The sequence below is a fragment of the Zootoca vivipara genome, chromosome 7, assembly GCF_965207765.1.
Source record: "Zootoca vivipara chromosome 7, rZooViv2.hap1.1, whole genome shotgun sequence".
NCBI classification, from domain to species: Eukaryota; Metazoa; Chordata; class Lepidosauria; order Squamata; family Lacertidae; genus Zootoca; species Zootoca vivipara.
In genome coordinates this window covers 81,784,902-81,807,278 of record NC_142590.1, presented here as the reverse complement: position 1 = coordinate 81,807,278, position 22,377 = coordinate 81,784,902, and the positions used below count along the sequence as shown (strand labels likewise).

The 22,377-nt window shown below is 44.5% G+C and overlaps 1 protein-coding gene across 1 annotated transcript in view; it reads right to left on the bottom strand.

The window, feature by feature from the left end:
* Positions 1-12,856: 12,856 nt before the first annotated feature.
* RBM38 (RNA binding motif protein 38) overlaps positions 12,857-22,377 on the bottom strand; it is a 30,658-nt gene continuing 21,137 nt past the window's right edge. The window contains exon 4 of the mRNA XM_035123258.3: positions 12,857-14,374. Coding sequence (XP_034979149.1) covers positions 14,068-14,374 — 307 coding nt within the window. The 3' untranslated portion in view covers positions 12,857-14,067. The remainder of the gene's footprint in view (positions 14,375-22,377) is intronic.

Below are 22,377 nucleotides of genomic sequence, written 5' to 3'. Positions count from 1 at the left end.
AGAGGGGGGGGGAGTGCTTTAAAGGTGCACAATGGTTAGCACCTGCACACAGGGGTGCCAACTTGAATAAAATATGGGGGGGGAAGCAGGTAAACCCCACCCTCCAAAATTGATTACACAGCCACGTTCAGCCAGTGGGCAGGGAGAGAGGCAAAGGCTCTTGCAGGGTGTTTTTTTTCCTGAGCCAAGGACTTGTTGGTGAGGTGAACAGGGAATCTTAAACCAGAGAGTTTTTAAAAAACCCAAAAGCTTCACATTAGAAAACAGAAAACAGCAGTGGATAGATTTGAAGACAATACCAAGCAGGCTCCCTTGTCATTTATCCACCTGGAAAAGGTTTTTGGAAAAATATGTCTTCAAAGTGCAGATAGTCATCATATGCTGTATCTCAATGGGCCCTCCAAGTGTCCCTATTTCCCAGGGACATCCCTGATTTAGAGAAGCCATCCCGGTTTCTAATTTGATCCCTGTGTTTTCTTTGGGGGCGGGGCGGGGGTTATTGGGTTGTTGTTTTTTATTTTGATTATGTATTTTGGCATTTTACATTTTGATTTCATTCTGTGATATAAATTCAAATAATAATAATAGATTCAAATGCACCCCTCAAATCTTTTATTGGTGGCGGACAAAGGGACATTGGCAACCTAGGAGTTTGTTCCTATGTCTGGACTGAGCAAGCACACAACTCGCCTGCTCACAGTCTTCCCAGCTAGGGTGAGATATATTTCTATTTAAATCACAGCAATTGTTTCTGAATTTGCACCTTCAACATTTAAAATAGCACCATGTAAATTTTATGCAAACGTGTCCACTTTCGCCCTCTTTAAAGTATGCATATCCCCTTTTGGGAGTGGGGGAAGGGGAGGGGATGGATGTGTGTGGCCACAGTTGTCCAGACAGGGTTCTGTCTCATCCTTACCTGGAGATAGAACCTGTGACCTTCCACATGCAAAGCAGACGTCATACTACTGAGCGGTCAACGCGCCGTCTGCCTTTTCCTCCATTGGTGGAGACAGGCGGAAGAAACCATCAGCTGCTACTCTTGCACCTACCTGTTGAGGGTCATGCAAGAGAGCAGTGCTTTCTCAGCTGCATTCAGATAATAGATTTGGGACATACAGATTCCTGAGAGGTGGCAAAAGGAGAGGAACCATTCATTTCAGCTAGAATCAGAGAAATCAAAGCTCTTTCTACGCAGACTATAAGTAGGTGTTCCAGGAATTTCCTGGTTATGCTACAAGCCTGGAGGATGGCATAAGCCTGTTGTATTGTATTTTACACAATACACAATGGCACATTTTTGACTTGGGCGAAAACAGCCGGAGGGTGATCCTAGCAGATAAAAATAAGTACAGGGCAGAGGACTGGGCAGACGTACACACAAATGCACAGTTGCTTTTAATGAGTTAAAGAAGAAGATGTAGAGAGATCCTATAATAGACCACCTGTAGCACCTGGAGCTTGGGCCTCGGATTTCCTGATACTACAGCTGACATGTACCCCCAAAACATCCCCAGCCCCATAGAACTGTGGATGTAGCCTATCTTGATTTCAGGAGGCCTTTGACAAGTTGGCCCATGATATTCTTGTAAAGAAGCTGGTAAAATGCGGGCTAGACAATGCTACCATTCAGTGGATTTGTAACTGGCTTACTGACCGAACCCAAAGAGTGCTCATCAATGGCTCCTCCTCATCCTGGAGAGTAGTGACTAGTGGGGTGCCACAGGGTTCTGTCTTGGGCCCAGTCTTATTCAACATCTTTATCAATGACTTGGATGATGGGCTTGAGGGCATCCTGAGCAAGTTTGCAGATGACACCAAATTGTGAGGGGTGGCTAATACCCCAGAGGACAGGATCACACTTCAAAATGACCTTAACAGATTAGACAACTGGGGCCAAAGCAAACAAGATGAATTTTAACAAGGAGAAATGTAAGGTACTACACTTGGGCAAAAAAAAAAAATGAAAGGCACAAATACAGGATGGGTGACACCTGGCTTGAGAGCAGTAAATGTGAAAAGGATCTAGGAGACTTGGTAGACCACAAACTTGACATGAGTCAGCAGTGTGATGCCGCAGCTAAAAAAGCCAATGCAATTCTGGGCTGCATCAATAGGAGTATAGCATCTAGATCTAGGGAAGTAATAGTACCACTGTATTCTGCTCTGGTCAGACCTCACCTGGAGTACTGTGTCCAGCTCTGGGCACCACAGTTCAAGAAGGATACCGACAAGCAGGAACGTGTCCAGAAGAGGGCAACCAAAATGGTCAAAGGCCTGGAAACAATGCCTTATGAGGAGCTTAGGGAGCTAGGTATGTTTAGCCTGGAGAAGAGAAGGTTAAGGGGTGATATGATAGCCATGTTCAAATATATGAAAGGATGTCATATGGAGGAGGTAGAAAGATTGTTTTCTGCTGCTCCAGAGAAGCGGACACGGAGCAATGGATTCAAACTTCAAGAAAGAAGATTCCACCTAAACATTAGGAAGAACTTCCTGACAGTAAGAGCTGTTTGGCAGTGGAATTTGCTACCAAGGAGTGTGGTGGAGTCTCCTTCTTTGGAGGTCTTTAAGCAGAGGCTTGACGGGCATATGTCAAGAATGCTTTGATGGTGTTTCCTTCTTGGCAGGGGGTTGGACTGGATGGCCCTTGTGGTCTCTTCCAACTCTATGATTCTATGAACCCTGGCTTGACTGAGCAAAGGGCAGGGCAACAAAGGGCAGGGCAATTCTTTGGGGGGGGACAAAACACAAATCACTTTTAGAAAAAAAGAAAAAATACAAAGGCAAAAATTGCAGTGCGCCTCCAGTTTTAATTCAGAAAAGGCACCATATCAAAAGTTTGGGAAATATTACCCTGTGTGCTAGCCCTATGTAGCAACAGAGCCCATGCTTATTATCACTGCCACCCTGTCAGCTCCTGGCTTCTGAGATTAGGAAGCTGCTTCTTATCATTCTGGCAACTTGAGAGCTGCAGCCTGGCATCCTCCGTTCACTAAAAGCGACAGAGGAGCATGGAAGAAAAGCAGCTGTGATCTTTTTAAGGCCGATGTAGATTTTCTTTCCACTGCCCCTCTTTGGCTCTCTGCAGAAACGGCCTCTTTCTCATTTTCTATTGCTGGATGCACTAAGCCAGTTTAGATGATTTATTTCTTATTTTGTCTATTGAAATAATTCTTATCCCACTACTGTATTCAGTCAACCAAAAGGCAGGGGGTGGGGGTGGGGGGTCAGTGCCAAGACACTTCTTGTTCTCAGGTTTACAATCTAAAAGACAGAGAACAAAAGGAAAAGGGATCTGGAGGAAGGAGGGGGGAAAGCAAACTCAGGAACAGAGGTCTTGTAATGACCAGCTGGAATGCGAATATTTCAAGGAGAGGAGGCAAACGTTGAGTTGCGGCTCCTTCTGCTGAGTGGGTGGAGAGGCCCTAGGGTCCCACTTCTATCCCTCTCCTATAGGCTGATGGAATGGCTGATGCAGATTAATGCAGAAGTTGGCTCCCTAGCTAACCAGGAAGGAGGAGGACTGGGTGCCAGGGAGGTGGGCATGGTGCAAACGCACCAGCAACAGTACCCGATTGGTGCCGCCGGCATGTCTCTGCTATGCTGACTTCCCAGCTACCTTGCCCCTCTCAATAAACAAAAATGAACCACCTTACTAGGAAGCCAGTGCAAGCAGCTCTGCCGCAACAGAGGTGCCACATCTGGATTAATGGGGAAAGTGCAAATCTTTATCATCATATTAAAGCCCCAATAGCAACAAGTGGTGAATCCGAACACTCAGAAGAGCACACTGCCAGCTCACTGTGACGTTGCTGCATTTTTGGCATCCCAACTTTTTGATTGAGGTCTCTTTCTTATATATACTCTGACAGACCTGATTTCTGCAAAGACAGTCAGAAATATATATATATATATATATATATATATATATATGTACGCCAATTTCCAACAGCAGAAAAAAATGCTATCAGAAATGCTAAATGTGCCATAGAAGATGAATAATATCATGGGTTGTGGACTATAGGAAACTGAAATATGAATCTTCTAAGTGATATAGGATTGGTTAATTGCTTGTAAATGTTATACTGAATTTTTTAAAGTTATCGATAGGAGACTACCTTGAAAATGGCATTTATTCTAGCGGAAACGTGGTACAGAAATGTTGCTTTCTAATAATCATTACTGTTTTTTTAAAAAAGGACCTCTGTAATTGAATGATAATTTTATACATACATACTTTATAAAAAGGATCCTTTAAAAATTATTTCATTGCAACCAATGCTCACATTTGTGGGTTTCCCCCCTTCATTTATTAAACAAAGGGAGCCATCTACTCTTGTTGCAGCATTTGATCAGGAGCAGCTCAATACAACCAGCTGGGCACTGAGGGGGTGAGATAACAGCAGAAAGCATTCTATCGCAGGGAACAGAAACTTTTCCAGGAAAACGATCTGCTTGGGCACACGTGATCCCTCCCCCTTCCTTCACAACGAGACAGTCACTTAGGCATCAGTTGATTTTGTTATTCAAACTATTTCAGTAGCTAGGGTTGTGTTGTGTGTGTTTTTTTTATGCAGTAGTGGAAGCTTTGCAGCAAGCTATTCACTTGGCTGGCAGAATTGTGCAGGGCACAAAGAGAGAGAGAGAGATATGACTTTGTTAGCATTTTCTGTTTACCAATGCAATGAATGTTAGCATAAGTTTTTCAAACCAAAGAAAAAGTATGTACGAGAATCTGCCTATTGGATTTGTATCTCACCCTGCCTCAGGAATTGCCCAGAGAGAAATACACTGGCTGATTCCCTCCGCCCGCCCCCCCGCCCCCAATTTATCCTCACAACATTCCTAAGATTTGTCTGAGAGAGAGTGGCTGGCTCAAGGTCATCCAGTAAGTGGGGATTTGAACCCTGGTCTCCCTTGTTTAAGCACTCTAACCCAGTGACAGCTAAAATGGCGGCCTAAGATGTTGCTACAACTCTCATCAGCCACAGCAATCGTAGTCAGGGATTATGGGAGCTGTGTCAGGAAGGTTTTGGGCACCACATGGCAGGGCAGAGTCTCAAACAAAGATGCGCTCTCCCAAGCCCACATTCGCCGCATGTTCACACTCCTGTCTCAGCAACTTCTATGCTGGCTTGGTCATCTCCACAGAATGGGAAATGGCAGGATCCCCAAGGACATGCGCTTTGAGGATCTGGCTTCAGGCCCCATGCCAATTGGCAGACCCACTGTGTTACAAAGATGTCTGCAAATGAGACATGAAGGCTGGCAACATCAAACCTGCCATGAGAGAATCCCTCGCAGATGACCGCAGAGCCTGGAGACGGTCAGGTTGTGTATGACCAGAGGAGGAATGACTGCTGGGAGGAGCGCAGACAGAAGAAACGTCATGGTGCACCTGAAGCAGCGAAACTGTACACCTTCATCTGCTCAGGGCAGTCTTGAGCAGGTCGGGCGCCCTGGCGCTGAGGGGTGGGGATCGCTCCGGCACCCCCGCCCTCGCAGGGCGCAGCATGGCTTCGCCACGCAGCGCCCTGCCTACCGGCCCGGCGCCCTAACACCCCGCACCACCAGGACTCTACCTAGAGCCGGCCCTGCATCTGCTCCAGCTGCAATGAAACAGGTCTCTCCCATATTGCTATCTACAGCCACAGCAGGCGCTGTAACTCTCCAACGGTTTGACTTCAACCTCGAAGGTGCACTCTTCCATTGTCTCCCAAGACAGACGGATGCCACCCATGGGAGCTGTAGTCAAATAATATCTGCAGAGTACATTGGCTAACCCTGTTCCAGGGTGGATCTACACACACGGGGGAAACCACTATAAATAAATCAGAAATTAAATCATTATAACAAAAGGGAAAAAAACGCTATGGAAAATTGCAAAGAATTTTTTTTTGCTCTCCAGCACCATCTGGTGTTGCATATTTCTAATGCATTCAAAACGCTGTTCTTTGACTAATGTTGCCGAGTCCCCAAACTAGCTCATGCACCACAACAAACCGTGCATCAGCACATGACTGGTGATTACTGGCTTGTGGTAACTTGGAGGTGGGCTTTTCCACTGGTGGCCTCAGGGTTGTAAGTGACCTCCCGGCTGCAATACAGGTGGCCATCAGTATTATCGTGTTTCTCCGAAAATGAGACACCGTCTTATATTTATTTTTCCTCAAAAAACACACACTATGTCTTATTTTCAGGGTATGGCTTATATTCCTTGAATGCTTTAAAATCCTGCTACGGCTTATTTTATGGCTACGTCTTATTTTCAGAGAAACAGGTGATAAACTACAACTGTTGTCTATTTTTCATTTTCCTCTTTCAGTTGTGGGAAGTTATAAGGGATGAGCATGGAATCAACACCACAGGAAACTATCAAGGCAACTTACCTCTGCAGCAGAAAAGAATTAAGGTCTATTTCAATCAAGCCTGTTGGAAGTACATGGGGTTGTTGGTAATTGGGTGGGGAAATTAGATTACAAGAGCCATAGCAGAGGATGCAAATAGAAAAGGCCTTGTCATCTTCCATTGCCATGAAGTCTCTGAATCGTTTATATGGATTTTTGGCTGCACTTCAGGGTTAGTTCTCAGATATGAGAAACAATCATATTAGAAATAAGTTGCAAAAGCGTTTAGGACTATAACCCTACCCTCACTCCCCCCCCCTTTTAAACAAACTTTATTAAATCTGATATAGGCTTAGATACATAAATATGATAATTACATAAAACAGCAGAATGCATAATACAATAAATGAATTGTTTTTCTTGCCACATGTGGCTATTAAAGGCGTAGAGAGCCAGGGAGGCCAACAGGATTTACTGGGTCTGTTACACTGTGTGTGGATTGGGTGTGCTGCCTCACCTTCCCCCTTGCAATCTATTGAGAAGAACTGCTGCTTATCTACATATATTAACTTAACCTAGCCAACTTCATAGGCCTGTTGCAAATATAAAGGGGTGGTGGTGGAGGAGTAAAAATATACTCAAATCCCAGATGGGAGTATCAACATTTGCTTATCAGCGGTGATCAAGTGATTTAATGTCCTTAACAAAGGAGCTGCCTGCTGAGGGCTGAAACATTAGCACTGCCTCCCACTTTTATGGTCTAACTTTCTTCAGAAATGCCCGATTGGCTTTTTTTTTTTTAATGAAGCATACAAAACACTCTGTCCAGCAGGAAATACTGCAGCCACTTCAAGTGTTTGAGCTAGATAAACTCTGTTGAGGGCACCACATCCCTTCCCCTCACCATCCCTTCCTTCGCCTTGCAGCTTATCAGCCATAGCAAACGTTTTAATGACTCGCTCGGTGGCAGCAAACTGTGTCACTGGATAACCTCTCTGACCTCAGACACAGAATACATTAGAAAACATTTGTTGAACAGAAGAGGCAATCTTCCCTAGACTGATTCTTTGGATCCAAATGCTGTTGGTGGAAAAGAGAGGAAATATTGATAATCCATGTTTGATCCTTGATTGGAAACCTTCCCTATCAAGAAAGGTTAAAGAACTCGGCTTTTCTTTAGTCTTTTTGGTTTTTTAAAAAGTGGGCTGCATAACTGAGTTTCCAAGAATTGGCAGGTTGGACAGAAAAGCATTTTTCTCCCTTGTAATATCCGACATGGGTACAGGGTGGCAGTGGGATTCACATAATTGATTGACGGTAGGTTGAGGACAGACAAAAGGAAATGCTTCTTTAGACAATTAGGAATATGGGACTTTGAAATAAGACACGTCTCCCGAGACAGACGGATACGAACAAAAGCCTGTTTTGGTGTGTTTTATGAAATAGCATTTTTATGGGTGAATGTTTATATATGTCAAAGAGATCGTTCATTATTACTTTTTCAGTATTATGTTACTGTGATATTATATGGCATCGTGGTGCTATTTTCGTAGTTGGGTTTAGATATTTAAGCACAGGTTTGTTTGTGGACAATGTGGCTTATAAATAAAATGGCAATGGCAATGATATGAGCTGGAATCCAACAGCATCTGGAAGGAATGGGTTGTCCGGAAAGATGGCAGGACCCAGCAGTCCACAGGCAAACCTTTTCCTGCCAGCTTCACTCATTTTGTTGTGCTCCAGACTGGGACATCTTGATGAAGGGAGAGAGATTGACTGATCCAAGCACCTACTTTAAAAGGCTCCATCGTGGGAAGCCTACCAAGAGTTTGCCATCTTAAGGCAGTGTTGGAGATGCAGTCTCCATGCAGCTGTTGGAAAGAAGTGACTTGGAGACTGACAAACTGCTTCTGAGTAGCTGCTCTCTCTTGCCAAGGCGAGGCAGGCTTCAGATGTTGGGCCTGCTTCTACTCAGGGTGCCCTTTTATTGCCCAATAAGCATTAGCACTGCCTCATTCCTTTCATTCTAACGCCAGCTTACCTGTTTGCCGTGAATGAGCTCTCGACAATTCCATCCGTCAAGAGGTCCCGGGCAAAGCACACTGAGAAACGTACCCCTTGACTGCTCTAGGGTGGTGAAACTCCCTTTCCTCAAGTACTCACCAAAGCCCAACAAAGCAATATATATATATATATATATATATATATATATATATATATATATATATATATATATATATATAATGGGGTTATGCATACAGACACTTTTCTATTAATACTGTTATAGATTGAGAGGGGAGAACCCCCTATGCCCTAGAAAGTAATAAATGTTAGGATTTTGATTACCATATTTTTCTGTGTATAAGACTAGTTGTTTTTACCCCCCCCCCCCAAAAGGCTTAAAATTGGGACTTGTCTAATACACGGGTAGTGCTGAGGTTTTTTTTCTTAATTTGGAGTCCCCCAAAATAGGGGACGTCTTATACATGGGGGCATCTTATACACGGAAAAATGCGGTATGTGGGATGTGAAGGGATAAATACAAGTTGCAGAGAAATTCCTGGGCTAGCCCATGCAAAACGACCTGGCCAAGCTAGGGCCATTAAGAAATGATACAAGGCCATTGAGAGCCATTGGAAATACAATAGAACTGTCCTCCCCCCTTGGCCTGGGATGTGAACAGAGGCTGTGGGTGGGGGTTGGAAGGTTGCCAGGGTAACTGGGTGTGAGGTGACATGGAAAGAGAGTTATGAGCAAGGGTTTCTAGGTAGAAGAAAGGAAAAAAAGACTGGGATCCATCTTGGGCAGGCTGGCTGCAGGCTGGCTGGAAGAGATGCCTCGGGCTGCACTGCTGTGGGGGACAAGCCCCCCTTGAGATGACCATGCTGTAAGATCTGGACTCCTTCCAGATGTTGCTGAACTACAACTTCCATCTGTCCCAGCTACCGTGACTGATGACCAAGGACGATGGGAGCTGTAGTTTAGCAACATCTGCAGGGCCAAAGGTTCTCCAAGCCTGATGTAAAGAGATTTAACACCCACCCACCATACCAAGTCCAGAATCTGAAACTACTGAAGTGAAACCACTGGCGCCTCTCACAAATTAGGAAATGGACCCAGGACTTCAAACGCCCCACAAGAGACACAATCATGCATCCTTCGAGGCAGAGCAATTTTGCCATTATCTCAGCATTTGGGCACTGTGACTCAGGGCACAGCCCATGCCCAGTTTTAGGTCAGATGAAACAGTGTGACTTGGCTTGGGAAGGCAAGGATTTAACCAGACAAAAAGAAACCAGTCATGTCATTAAAAGCCTATTGAGAATGATGGATTAGTGGAAATCCTGTGTGACGAGCCGTTGCTTGAAATAAATAGCTCTGGTTCGGTTGCTTGCCTGTCGTGGATAAAATGAAAAGAGGCGAAATGATTAAGATTGCAAAATGGAGGTGGTTAAGATGCCATCCTCCAGCAGAACTACATGCTTTGTGGAAGGTGAGGGCCCCTTCAACCTTTGATACCCCTGCCATGTGCACTTGAAGAAAAAGATGGCAGTGCAACATGGTGATGTTGGGTTGGTGTTTCCCCACGTCTACAAGAAACACCCAACGAATCAGAACAGGGGACAGGAAAATGCTAACATAATGCCTTCACGAGGGAGATGTGGGGAAAGTTGCAACCAGATGTCTGCCTGTCACTTGCAGCAGCATAGACCTCAGAAGAACACTATCCTCTGTCCATAATTTTTATATCCAAGTATAATCCTCAAATATTACACAACTGTGAGGGTTGAAAGGCAGAAGGGGACTCCGCCAACCTGGAAAGAGCATAGCCAGCTGGCCCAGCTCTAACTCATAGATGTAAGAGCCCTGCTGGAGGAAAGGTCCACGTAAACCAGGACCCTGTTTCTGAATGGCTTCAGAAAGCCCACTAAACAGGCCATGAAAGACAGCAGCTCACCCACATCCCTTGGCCTCTACGGTAGCCAGCTGGACACTGGGAAATTCCATCAGCTCTCACGTTCTTTATAGCCAACTAGTGTCGTTCAGCCTGTTAAATAAACGGGCGCTAGAACATATGTGAGCGCTGCACGGAGCACCGAATCGAGGAGCTGGTCTGCAGAGTCAGCGCCCAGCAACGCCGTGCTGGATTGAGGAGGCGATGCTCCGTGCGGCGTTGCTGGGCGCTGACTCTGCAGACCGGCTCCTCGATCCAGTGCTCTGCGCAGCGCTGATCAGCGCCAACCCGGCAGGCCGCCGGATCAAGGAAGCAGCCTGCCAGGTCGGCGCTGATCAGTGCTGCGTGGAGCACCGGATCGAGGAGCCGGTCTGTACTCAGCGCCCAGCATCGCCACATGGAGCATCGCTTCCTCAATCCAGCACCGCTGACTCTGCAGACCGGCTCCTCGATCTGGTGCTCCCGGGACCTCTCCTTCCTGTCGGCGGCAGGGGGACAGGAACGAAGGAGGAGAAAGCAGCCCTTTCTCCTCCTTCCTTCCTCTCCCCCCGCCGCCGACAGGAAGGAGACATCCCGGGGTTTGGAGAAGTGCTTGCGCAGCGCTTCTCCAAGCCCTGGGACCTGTCCTTGCTGGACGCACACACACACGCTCTCCCCCCCACCAACGCTCAGTCCGGCCGGGAGCGGCAGTTGGCGGCCGCAGGGAAACGGTAGGTGGGGGGGAGCGTGTGTGTGTGTGTGCGTTCAGTCTCTGCGTCCAATCCCTGTGTACGTAGGGCACATGCGCAGTAGCGCGGACACAGGGACTGGACGCAGAGACACAGGGACTTTTATTATATAGGATGGTAGACCACTCTTTTAAAAAATAGATAATGGCTATCCAAAAGCATTATGCTTTAAATACATACACAGTGGTCCCTCGACTTACGAACTTAATCCATTCCGAATGCACATTTGTAGGTCGAAAAGTGCGGAAGTCGAAACGCGGCTTCCCATAGGAAAAAAAATTCGGAAAAATTCATGAGTTGAAAAAACCGCATGTAAAAATTTGTAAGTCGAAAAAACCACATTTAAAGCCGCCAACGGTTTCAGTTTATAGAAAAATTTGTAAGCGTGCGGCCATTTTTCCCGTTCGTAAGTCAAAACCTACGGATGTTGAGTCATTCATAAGTCGAGGGACCACTGTACTTGTTTTAGCAAATGGTTATGAACTTTAACTACCGCAGCTTTTTTTATAATGTTCCCAGGAGGAGGGTATCGTAAGTGCTGCGTTTTGTACTTTTATTATTCCAGCACAGGATAAATAATCTCCATTTCGCAATGAATCGATTACCTCGTAACCTTCCTCCTCTCACTCTGACAATATTATTGGTTATTTATTTATATATTTCATTAAAAAGTTACAGTTCACTAGATTGCTTTAAAAAAAAACCAACAACCTCAAAGCTGTTGACAAAAAGGTAAGTTTACAGACCGTATCCCATACTTTCAGGAACCAGTAATCCAGAGGAGGAAGAGGGTTGACCTTTTTCCCATTTAAAACGTAAGGCTAAACGCCCAGCTGTCGATACATGAACCCTTGTCTCAGTATTCTGATTCTATATGATAGCCCGGCACAGCGGTAACTATAATACAGCAACATTACTTCAGGGTCCAATGGTAGTGTATGAAGTCTTACATTTTCAGTTTCATTTACGACAGAAATCTAACGGATTACGGTATTTTAAATTCGCACATCTGACAAAGTGGGCTTCAGTTCATGAAAGCTTATGCCATAATACATTTGTTCGTCTTTTTAAAAAGTGCCACAAGACTCTCCGTTGTTTTTATTTTAGGGCATGACCAAACGTTGTGCAACACATCTGCCCTAGGAAAGGATTACAGCTCCAACAAGCCCTGAATACATTTTAAGCAGCCGAAGTGGGGCTAGATACCATCGGAACAAGATTTTGCAAAAAAAAAAAACCAAACCCAAAAAACCTTTCCTGAAGTTCATACCAAGAACCTGATGTAGTTACATGCTTCCAAACCCAACACCACGTAGCAAATGACAACTACTTAATTAAACTGCATTCCCGCTTCTGTTGGTTTCTAGATGTAACCCACTCGCCAGCTAAGTTGTATAATTTATTTAAAACCCTCTTAGCTTTCAAGTTAGGTATCACTAATTCAAAGTTTGTACTGAATCTGAGTGCACAGTATTCTGTCAGTAACCTGCTAACCGTGTAGAATCACAGCACTGTAGAGTTGGAAGGGACGTCAAGGGTCATCTAGTCCAACCCCCTGCAATGCAGGAATCTCAGCTAAAGCATCCATGACAGATGGCCCTCTGACCTCTGCTTAACAACCTCCAAGGAAGGAGAGCCTCTCACTGCGGCGATGGGAAAGCTGGGTCTGCCTTTCCTCAGAGCAGATGGCCTGGACCTCACTGATTGGCATGCCCTAGGAGGCTTTCCTTCTGCACAGCAGCCCATTTTGTCTGCCAACCTTGGCCAACCTTGCCACAGCCCACATCCCCCTCTGCTGCAGGGCTTCAAGAGACAATGCGACATTGTTTTAAAAATCAAAATAGTTTATTGCTCTTTTTTTTGTAAAAATGCACTTAACTTACACTGTGTCCTTTGCTTAAATCAGCAGTTTGTACCACTGGGTATAAAAATGTCACGTTTTAAACCCTTTCTTTGTTCAAGTGTGAAACACCTTTTAAAAACTCTGATCCATTCCTGACATTCTCCTAAGCACGGGTGGGCCCACGACCCCATGCTTAGCTTTTTATATAAATACTGTAAAATTTCTCTAGGCTTTGCAGCATTATAAACAAAAGATCTATCAAAGTAGACAATATGTTCAGCATTCTTTTTTTCCCCTTCCTTTTTTTTTGCTTTAAAAAATATACCTAAAACTTTTGAGATAATCTTAAAAGAGTAACAATTACAAGAAGAAGAAGAGAGAAAATTACAGTGCGTTGACTAAAGGAATATCCCATCGTCCTTCGAGCCAATATTCCCTTTTTTTTGCATGTTGAAAGTGATTTAGCGTTACTTAGGAACGTTTTTTCTTCACCTACATACAATAATTTAGTTGAGAATTAAACAAGGCAGATATTACTATTCTTCCACCTGCACTTCACAGCTCCCGTGAATAATAATAATAAAAAAGATCACAATAAATATTAAAATAGGTTCTTCTTTCTTTCTTTCCTCCGTAAGGCATCTTGAATATTACAATGTTTTTAAGAGGAGCCAAAAAGAAAAAGGTTGCATTTTTTCCCCATTATTGTATTCTCCGGGTACCTTCTGTGGCAAGAGCAAATGACCAGCCTGCAGAGTTCAATAGAGTTAAGTAGTGCATAAAAGCAGGGAGTGAGAAAATGATGGGCGGTGGAAGCAGACTGATTTAAGTGTGCCCAAACCTGTAGTTTTCCTCTTTAAGTCGCTTACAGTCCACCTCTGCAACAATTATTTGTCTTCATTTTAAAAAAATGAGAGAGCTTACGAAAGTTCCTTTGTTATGAATGTCTTTTTTTTCTTTTCCTTTCCTTTTGCAAAGCTTGCCTGTAACACTATAAATAGCTTAGGTATTGATATGCATTCTTCCTAAAAAAGTCTTTTAAGAAACTCCGGTTTATTTATTTTGAACTGCTTTCCTCTTTCATCTCACGGATTCGAACCCCGATCCCCACCCCCTCTAAAGAAAAAAAAAATATTTCCACTCCATCATGGGAAGAAAGAAATAGTCCTTCTCCAAAAGGGTGGAGGTGATCTACTGCATACGGTCGGGTTGCAGCTGTGTGGTTGGATACTGCATGAAGGCGGTGGAAGCGGCCACTGCAGGATTGGAGGCGGTGAGAGGTGGCTGGACAGCCCCTGTGTAGCCATATCCCATGAATCCAGCAGCGGGAGAGGCAGCGTACGGATACTGGTCGTAGGCAGCGGTGGCGGTGAATTGCGAGTAGGCCTGGGTCGCCGTTGCGTAGTCTATGTAGGGAGATGTCATCGACTGTACGGGGGTCGGGATGACCACGCTGGGCTGGACGATGGCTTGAGGGTAGATGAAGTGGTGTGCGAGCCTGTGAGGTTAAAGACAGACAGAATACACAGTCAAGATTCTTCACGCAGGAGAGCAGCGAATAGTTGGGAGCGGGAGAGCCAAGCCATCACTGGGCTACAAGAACCAGAAAACGGATAGAGAGAAGGACCAGTGAAATAAAAAGCAAAGCAAAAAACAACAACCCCAGAAGGTTTAAACCAGCAGACAGACAACAGAGGCCCATGGGATGGTTTAGGCTTCCAACCAGCTTCTTCCAAGACAACGCCATACCATTCCGTCTCGTCTCCAAAACAGCCAGTCAACATTCAGTGCCCACTGAGCATGCTCAATCCTCAACAGGCTGTTTTGGGAGTAGAGTTTTGTTTTTCTAAAAGTGCATTTTGTGGGTTTGTATTTGAGTTTCCTGAAGCCTGCTGATCACCTCCTATCTTGATCTATTTTGACCACATCAGGATCCACACTCAGAAAGTTAATGATTAGTCTGTACACACAATAGCATGCAACAATTCATCTAGCCCAGCACTGCATTTTAACCACCAGCCAGCTACCGGTAGATGGCTCCTGGATGTTCACAAAATGGTGATGAATAGCGACAGCCACCTCCACCTAGCACTTTCGATCAAGGGGCTTTTCTTCTTTAAGTTCTCAAAGTTCTTCACCGAGCTCAAGGTAGTCATCTGAACTAGCCAGACGTTTAACTGAGAATCAATCACAGTCAGTCTATCATTTGAAATACTTTAGAGCTGTCTTGCCCCAAAATGGCAACTAGACATTCTGTTTTGGCAACTGCAACCTTGATTTTGGTAGCCGTTTGGCACCTGGGTTTGATATCTAAGTTTCTAACACTTGAAGTATCAACGTAAGATTTAGCAGTGGGATTCCAGCACTTTTCAGGTTGGCGCCACTGCCATTATTGAGGGAGAAAAATAGCACTGATATCATTTATGGTGTGTGTGTGTGTGTGTGTGTGTGTGTGTGTGTGTGTGTGTGTGTGTCAGATTTTAGTTGATTGTACTGCACATCACCTTCAGACTTAGTCAATAATCAATCAATCAATAATCCTTCCAGCACTCCCACTCAGACTGCAGAGCATGTCTAGTTTTTGCTTAGTCAAGGCTTTTCACAAGAAGCCAGTGACTTGCTGAAGTTGGGCTTAATGATATACAATATCTTTATTGAATAAAAATTCTTTAAAGAACTCGAAGCTGTAGCTTCTGGTCAAGATTTCCACGAAACAAGTGTTATTGTCAAAACAGAGTCCTCTGTCCACCTCAGCCATGCCTGTGAGGCAATTTCATTACGGCTCTCCTCATCACTGCATCTCCTAGGTACTGGCCAGTTGCTTCCAGCTATAATTAGAGTAAAGGCCTTTTCAGGTTTTGTTTAACATTCCAGCCTGTTGTCACTGACTCCATGTTTAAACCTGTATTGCCACAACACTGAGGGCTCCTCTCTTTTTCTGGCAGCGATTATGAGGCATTTGTTGTAAAAACACAAGGCGCTTGCACTCTTTACTCTTCCCCCTTCCTCTCCCACACCCTATTCAGATTTCCTTGAAGTTGCCATGCAAACAAACTCCCCCATTTCCTTAACAGGCTGAGACTTGTGCTGGTTTCGGCAGAAAATTAACTTATCTGGGACCCTGAATGAATGAATGAAAGAAAGAAAGAAAGTATCTGCTGACACGAGTTAACTGCTTTGCGTTCCCATCAGTACTCCTCATTCAGGGGAGGAATTTTTTTCTAAAAATTTCTTTAGCAAAAAAAGAAGAAGATTGCCACTAAAACGTTTTGCTGGAGTTGGAAACGTGCTCTGTTTGATGCAAGTAGTCCCGGGAGGGCAGCTCCCCCCCCCTCAAATCAAGTAAATCAATAAAAATACTTAAATGAGGTTCTAACCCCCCCACACACATAAATCCTGGCTACGCCCATGGCTTATGGTCTTATTTTTGATGGCCTAAGCCAGGCATCCCCAAACTTTGGCCCTCTAGATGTTTTGGACTACAATTCCCATCTTCCCTGACCACTGGTCCTGTTAGCTAGGGATCATGGGAGTTGTAGGCCAAAACATCTGGAGGGCCGCAGTTTGGGGGTGCCTGGACTAAGCCTTCCACAATGACTTAGTCAGGGTTGAACATTTGGTTCAAATTCATTGGTTAGTCTAATCTACTAAAAGAGTTTCCAATCCATTAAAAAAAGGGTGTCCCTGATTAAACTGGACGGCATGCTAAACATCATCAATACACAATCTGAACCATAAGGAGGTATTATGTACGCTACAAAATGCACCACAATGTACATTAATCAATAAAATTAAAACCTTCAGAAAGCCAAAGCTTCAAAATATGTTAAAGTCTATCTAAATTAGCAGCAGGTGAGCTTCGAAATTAGCCAGGCACCAGGCGCATTTTGCAACTGACTATCGGCCACTTGCGACCAAGTGAAGATGTGCAGGCGCCAGGATAGCACCCGATGTCTCCCCACCATTGGGAGGTGCATGCCTGGGGATCCCTGGATATGGACCGTTTTCGCACACTAGCAACACATCCCATAGGCACCCACAGGATCTGACTTGGCAATGACACTCGGACAAGGGCTTCCAATATGAGTGATTTTTAAAAATGGTTCTTAGAAAAGCCATGGGTAGCTGCTGGCCCCACAATGGAATAAACATTTCCCCCTTTCTCTCAGACAGGGAAATGCCTCTTCTTAGATGGGACCTGTTCCAACAGATGCAATATCTAAAAGCATAAAAAAAACAAAGAAAGCAGGCTTATTTCTTTGAAAAGTAGTGTTGCTACTGTATACAGTGGTACTTCTACTTACGAATTTAATGAGTTCCGAACGCACATTCGTAAGTCGAAAAAAATTGTAAGTCGAGTCCCATAGGAATGCATTGGGAGAAAAAATTCGTAAGTCGAAGCAACCCTATCTAAAAATTCCTAAGTAGAAAAAATCCTATCTAAACCGCATCCAAGATGGCGGACGGAGCTCCATTGATAAGTAGAAACATTCGTAAGTAGAGTTATTCGTAAGTAGAGGTACCACTGTACATATTAAAAACACATATGGATTAACCAGCAAATACTTTTTTAAGCTGGGTAACTGTTCTTCCACCAAGACATACTGGGCTCCACAAACTGTATCTTTCCCGATACTTACAATTACGTTATTTATATTTGGAACCTCAGGCCAGTTTAACCCATGTCCTGAGGTGGAATTTAATGTCATCACCTGACAGGCATTTAAATAATTTCCAGCACCAAAACAACCACATCCATTTTCTTGGTAGGTATGCCAATATATATTGTTCCCCATAATTACATTTTTCACAGGGGAAAAAAAAAACTAGGAGCGTTGCAAATTCAATTGAGGAAATCCTGTGCTGATGACATGAGCTTTTTAGTCTTTTGGGGGGGGGACTAGGTTTGGGGCTTCAGTTTTCCTACAGCCAGAATTCACCAAGAAACTGAGGCAATTGCAATTAAAGGGTCAACTTTCATGGCCAAACTTGGCCCTCCAGATGTTTTGGGACTACAATTCCCATCATCCCTGACCATTGGTCCTGTTAGCTAGGGGTGATGGGAGTTGTAGTCCCAAAACATCTGGCGGGCCAAGTTTGGCCATGCCTGCTGTATAGAGTTTATACCCACCCAGACATACACACACACCCTTGGCAGACCATAATGCTTTGCATTCCCAAACACAGCTTGTGCGTGCAAGCAACAGCACCTCACGCTGGGATGGCGAAAGACAACTTCTTAAGCAACCAACCTCCCCACTCAAATTGAAGGGAGTTGAAAAGAAAAGTGAGGGCTGGCTTGGAAGCCATGCAGTGCGTGCGGCATGCCTTACTGCTGCTGTTGTTACTTACTTAATTACTTATACCCCAGCTTTTTCCCTGACAGGACTCAAGGCGGCATTTACATACAGGCAAGCACCCTGTTTACATGCATTCAACATCTGCATCGAGCAGAACCTGGAAGTGACCCAGAAACATCATAAAGACAGGGTGTTTGCTGGGGGGTTTTCCAATGGGTTTCAATTATATGCAATTTCACAGACACGCACGGTGCCTCGGATTGCAACCCCCGTGTGAACGGGGTGGGGGTTGCCTGTACAATAATGAGAACCACTAAAAACATAGAAAAAGAAAACCCCAATACTTACTCAGATAGCCCATTTATAGAAAGATCTTACAACTCTCTTAAGAACGCCCCAATCTTAAAATGCAAAAATTATTTTTAGGTGCTGTAACTGCAGATGGAGGGGATTGGGGGGGGGATATCCATCAGACAATTTATTCCCCCCCTCTCTTTTTGTATATAATTCTTATTAAATTTTCTGTTTTACAATTTAAAATACTCATTTTTACATCCTTAAGATGGTTCTATGGTTCATTTTACTTATCATAAATTACTGCATATTTTACATAAAATATTTCATTACTGCATCCATCAAAACTTATTTACACTGTTGAATTTATCTGAATGCTGCCAGCTTTTTCAGCTGTACACAATTATTTCCCATATATTCAATAAATGTTTTCCAGTCTTCTCTAAGACCATTTATCCTGTCTCTTTGCAGGAGGCTACTGGTGAAATAAGACTGGGGAAACTACTCAGTCATTACTGGGGTTTTTTTTTCAGTTCTTGTTTTGCCCAATATAGCGTACATTGAGCTACTTGGGATCAGCCCCATGGACTCAGATGCAGAGGGAACCCTCTAGATCATGGGTCGGCAAACTAAGGCCCGCGGGTAGGATCAGGCCCAATTGCCCTCTGGATCCGGCCAGCGGACGGTCCTGGAATCACCGCTTGGATCGGCGTGATCGTTCGGGCTGTGCCATTTTTTTCGAAATTTTTTTGGGGAGGCACCATTCCCTCCCCCCCACACGCACACACCGCGGAGGCGGCACCTCCTCCCTCCCTCCTCCTGGCTTCTCCCCGCCCTGCGGAGGAAGGAAGCTGGGCTTTGATTGGTGCCAGCCAATCTGAAGCCTCACCGCCCGTGCGCCAGCCTCTCCGTGCATGGCCGAGCTGTGGGCATCATGACGGGCACGTTGTGGGGCTTCGGCTGGAGCTTGATGTGCCTGCTGGCCCCACACCTGGCGCCTGGGAAAGCTGGCCCAGAAAGGAGAGGCGCTGCCACTGGCTCCCAACCGCAGGCAGAGCGGCGGAGGTGGTAGGAAAGCAGGAGGAGGGGCTGGGGGGAGAGAGAAGCCCCACCGCCGCAGGCGTGTGTGCGCGCGCAGTCTGGCCCACCACAAGGTCTGAGGGGCGGTGAACCGCCCCCTCCTAAAAAAGTTTGCTGACCCCTGCTCTAGATCAGCTTTCAAGAACACAGTGCACTCCAGATGTTATGGACTGGATAAGAAGTTGGTAGCTTTGGGAGGGCACCAGGTGATAGCTGATCTAGATCTCTTAACCATCCAACAGCGCTCTCCCCACTTGCAATTCCCGGCAACTCGTATTTGGAAGAATACTGCCTCTGTCAGTGGCAACTGCCGATCCTTTAGAAATCTGTATTTAGAACACCAAACCTAGAGGGATAGGAGAGAAATTATGTTTTGCTACAACTGGGAAGCCAAACACAGATTGGTGCTGCTTAAGACTGACCCTGAAATAGATTTCTGAAATGAGCTGGGCTCAAAATTTCTGTTCATGTTTGGTTCAAACTGAGTCCAAAGATATAATAATAATAATAATAATAATAATAATAATAATCCAAATTATTTTAATAAAACCATGCCATAAAGTACCCCTTCCTTCTTCTGGCAAGACTTCTTAGATATTCACAATGTAAATAAGAAATAAAATATGATTTGGTCCTAAGATTCATTTACTGAAAACCTTGAAAGGGCAAAAGATAAAATAAAGATTTATGAAAAACAGAAGTAACAGCAATGGATATATTATTAAACACATTAATAGTAATAAAACATCAGGTAGGTTAAGTTTTGATTATCAACCAAAGGAAGCACACACCAAGTACAAAGGGATGAAGTTATCTCCTGGCCTCGTTTTTGCATATCAAAGTTTTTCTTTTTCTAAAACTGAAAGAAGATTTTTTAAACTGTTGTATTTATTTAAAAGGGGGAAGAGAAAGAGGGATAAATGCACCACTGTGCTATTTTTACATGTGCCGGGAATTGTGATAAGATTTAACAACTCAAGTCAAAAACATTTGCTGTTCCGTTTAAACTGTAAGGGAATCCAAAACAAGGCCCAAATAATTTTATCTTAATGCCAGAAGGAAACTTCATCGGAAACGTGATTATAAAAATATCAATCAAGTGATCCTCAAGCTGTCATCACACATCAAATTCACCCTGTGAATGGCAGTTCATGAGCTGCTTTATGGCATTACTGATTAATCACTGGCTGAAACCACAAACACTTGGGAAACACAGCAAAGAGAACTTGGTCAAACCTAAAATGAGACCCACGGACGTTTCTTGCAGAGAGTTGTGTCGGGTGTCGCTTGGGCCCAAGACAGGCGGAGAAGGGATCGCGGCCAGGATCAAGGTGCTATCCTAGCTACGTGGCACGACGCCACAACCAACATTAACGACACACAAGGCAAAACACAGAAAAGGTTATATGCAGATCTACGGGAGGCAAAAGGACAGATATATAAAAGAAAGCAGACTGCATCTGGTCTCAACTCGTGAGCAGTTAATGTTACAGCCACTTCAACCCACGCCTAAAAATGACCCCACTGCGTGAAGCCAAATGCAACTGTGTGCTCTCTTTTTAAGACCCTAGGCTCTGCCAACTAAAGATGGCTACAGTGGACGCTCGGGTTGCGAATGTGATCCATGCGGGAGGCACGTTTGCAACCCGCAGTGTTCGCAACCCACATCTGCACACGCGCGGGTCGCGACTCGGCACTTCTGCCCATGCGCAAAGCACGATTTAGCCGAAACCCAGAAGGAACCTGTTCCGGTGCAACCTGAAAAGACGCAACCAGAAGCGGCTGTAACCTGAGGTATGACTGTATTTTAAAAGTCCTTTGGCTGGCAATTTCCTAGATTTTCAATGCATTTTGTTTAATTATTGCTAACCCTAGATATTGCTTACTGTTGTGACTTATTATGCTAGCATACGGTAGTATTTTTATTACCCTTTTTTTTACTTTCCCCTAATTGGTCAGCTGTCATGGATTGCTTTTTTGGGGGGGCAGGACATAAACTTTTAAAAATAAATAAATAAGCATGAACAGATAGAGGCTGGCTCCAGCGCGCCTCCTGAATGGAGCAGAAGGTGCTTGTTTAAATTCCTAACACCTTCAAGTAGGCCTGAGAGAGAGACTCCCTGCCTGAAATGTTGGACAGCCTATTTAGGTGAACACCACATGACAGTTAACGTGGTAAGAATTTACTTCCACAACACCTGTTTGTTGCCCAGGTGACGGTGCAGCTTTTAAATAAAACACGGAACCAAGTGCATTACAGCAAACTTCAGCAGATCTGGATTTTATTGCAGACTATCGCAATAGGACAGAGCTCAACTTAACGAAGTTGTTCTAGCCGAACTGCCGCTTAAGAAGGTCTGCTGCCACAAGGCTAGTTACAGGTAGGTAGCCGTGTTGGTCTGAGTCGAAGCAAAATAAAAAAATTCCTTCAGTAGCACCTTAAAGACCAACTAAGTTTTTATTTTGGTATGAGCTTTCGTGTGCATGCACACTTCTTCAGATACCTGAAGAAGTGTGCATGCACACGAAAGCTCATACCAAAATATAAACTTAGTTGGTCTTTAAGGTGCTCATACCAAAATATAAACTTAGTTGGTCTTTAAGGTGCTACTGAAGGAATTTTTTTATTTTGCTGCCACAAGGGTTTTATAGGCACAGCACACATAAAACACCTGAACATTCTTAAAGTATAAACATCCTTCTACGTACATTAAGAAAGGTTACAGGTTATGAGAAGTAAAACATTCATTGGCTCCATACCGGCAACTTCACCCCCACAATTTCACCTTGGGGCGCCCCTAACTGCTCAGGCCATTTGGGTCTCAAA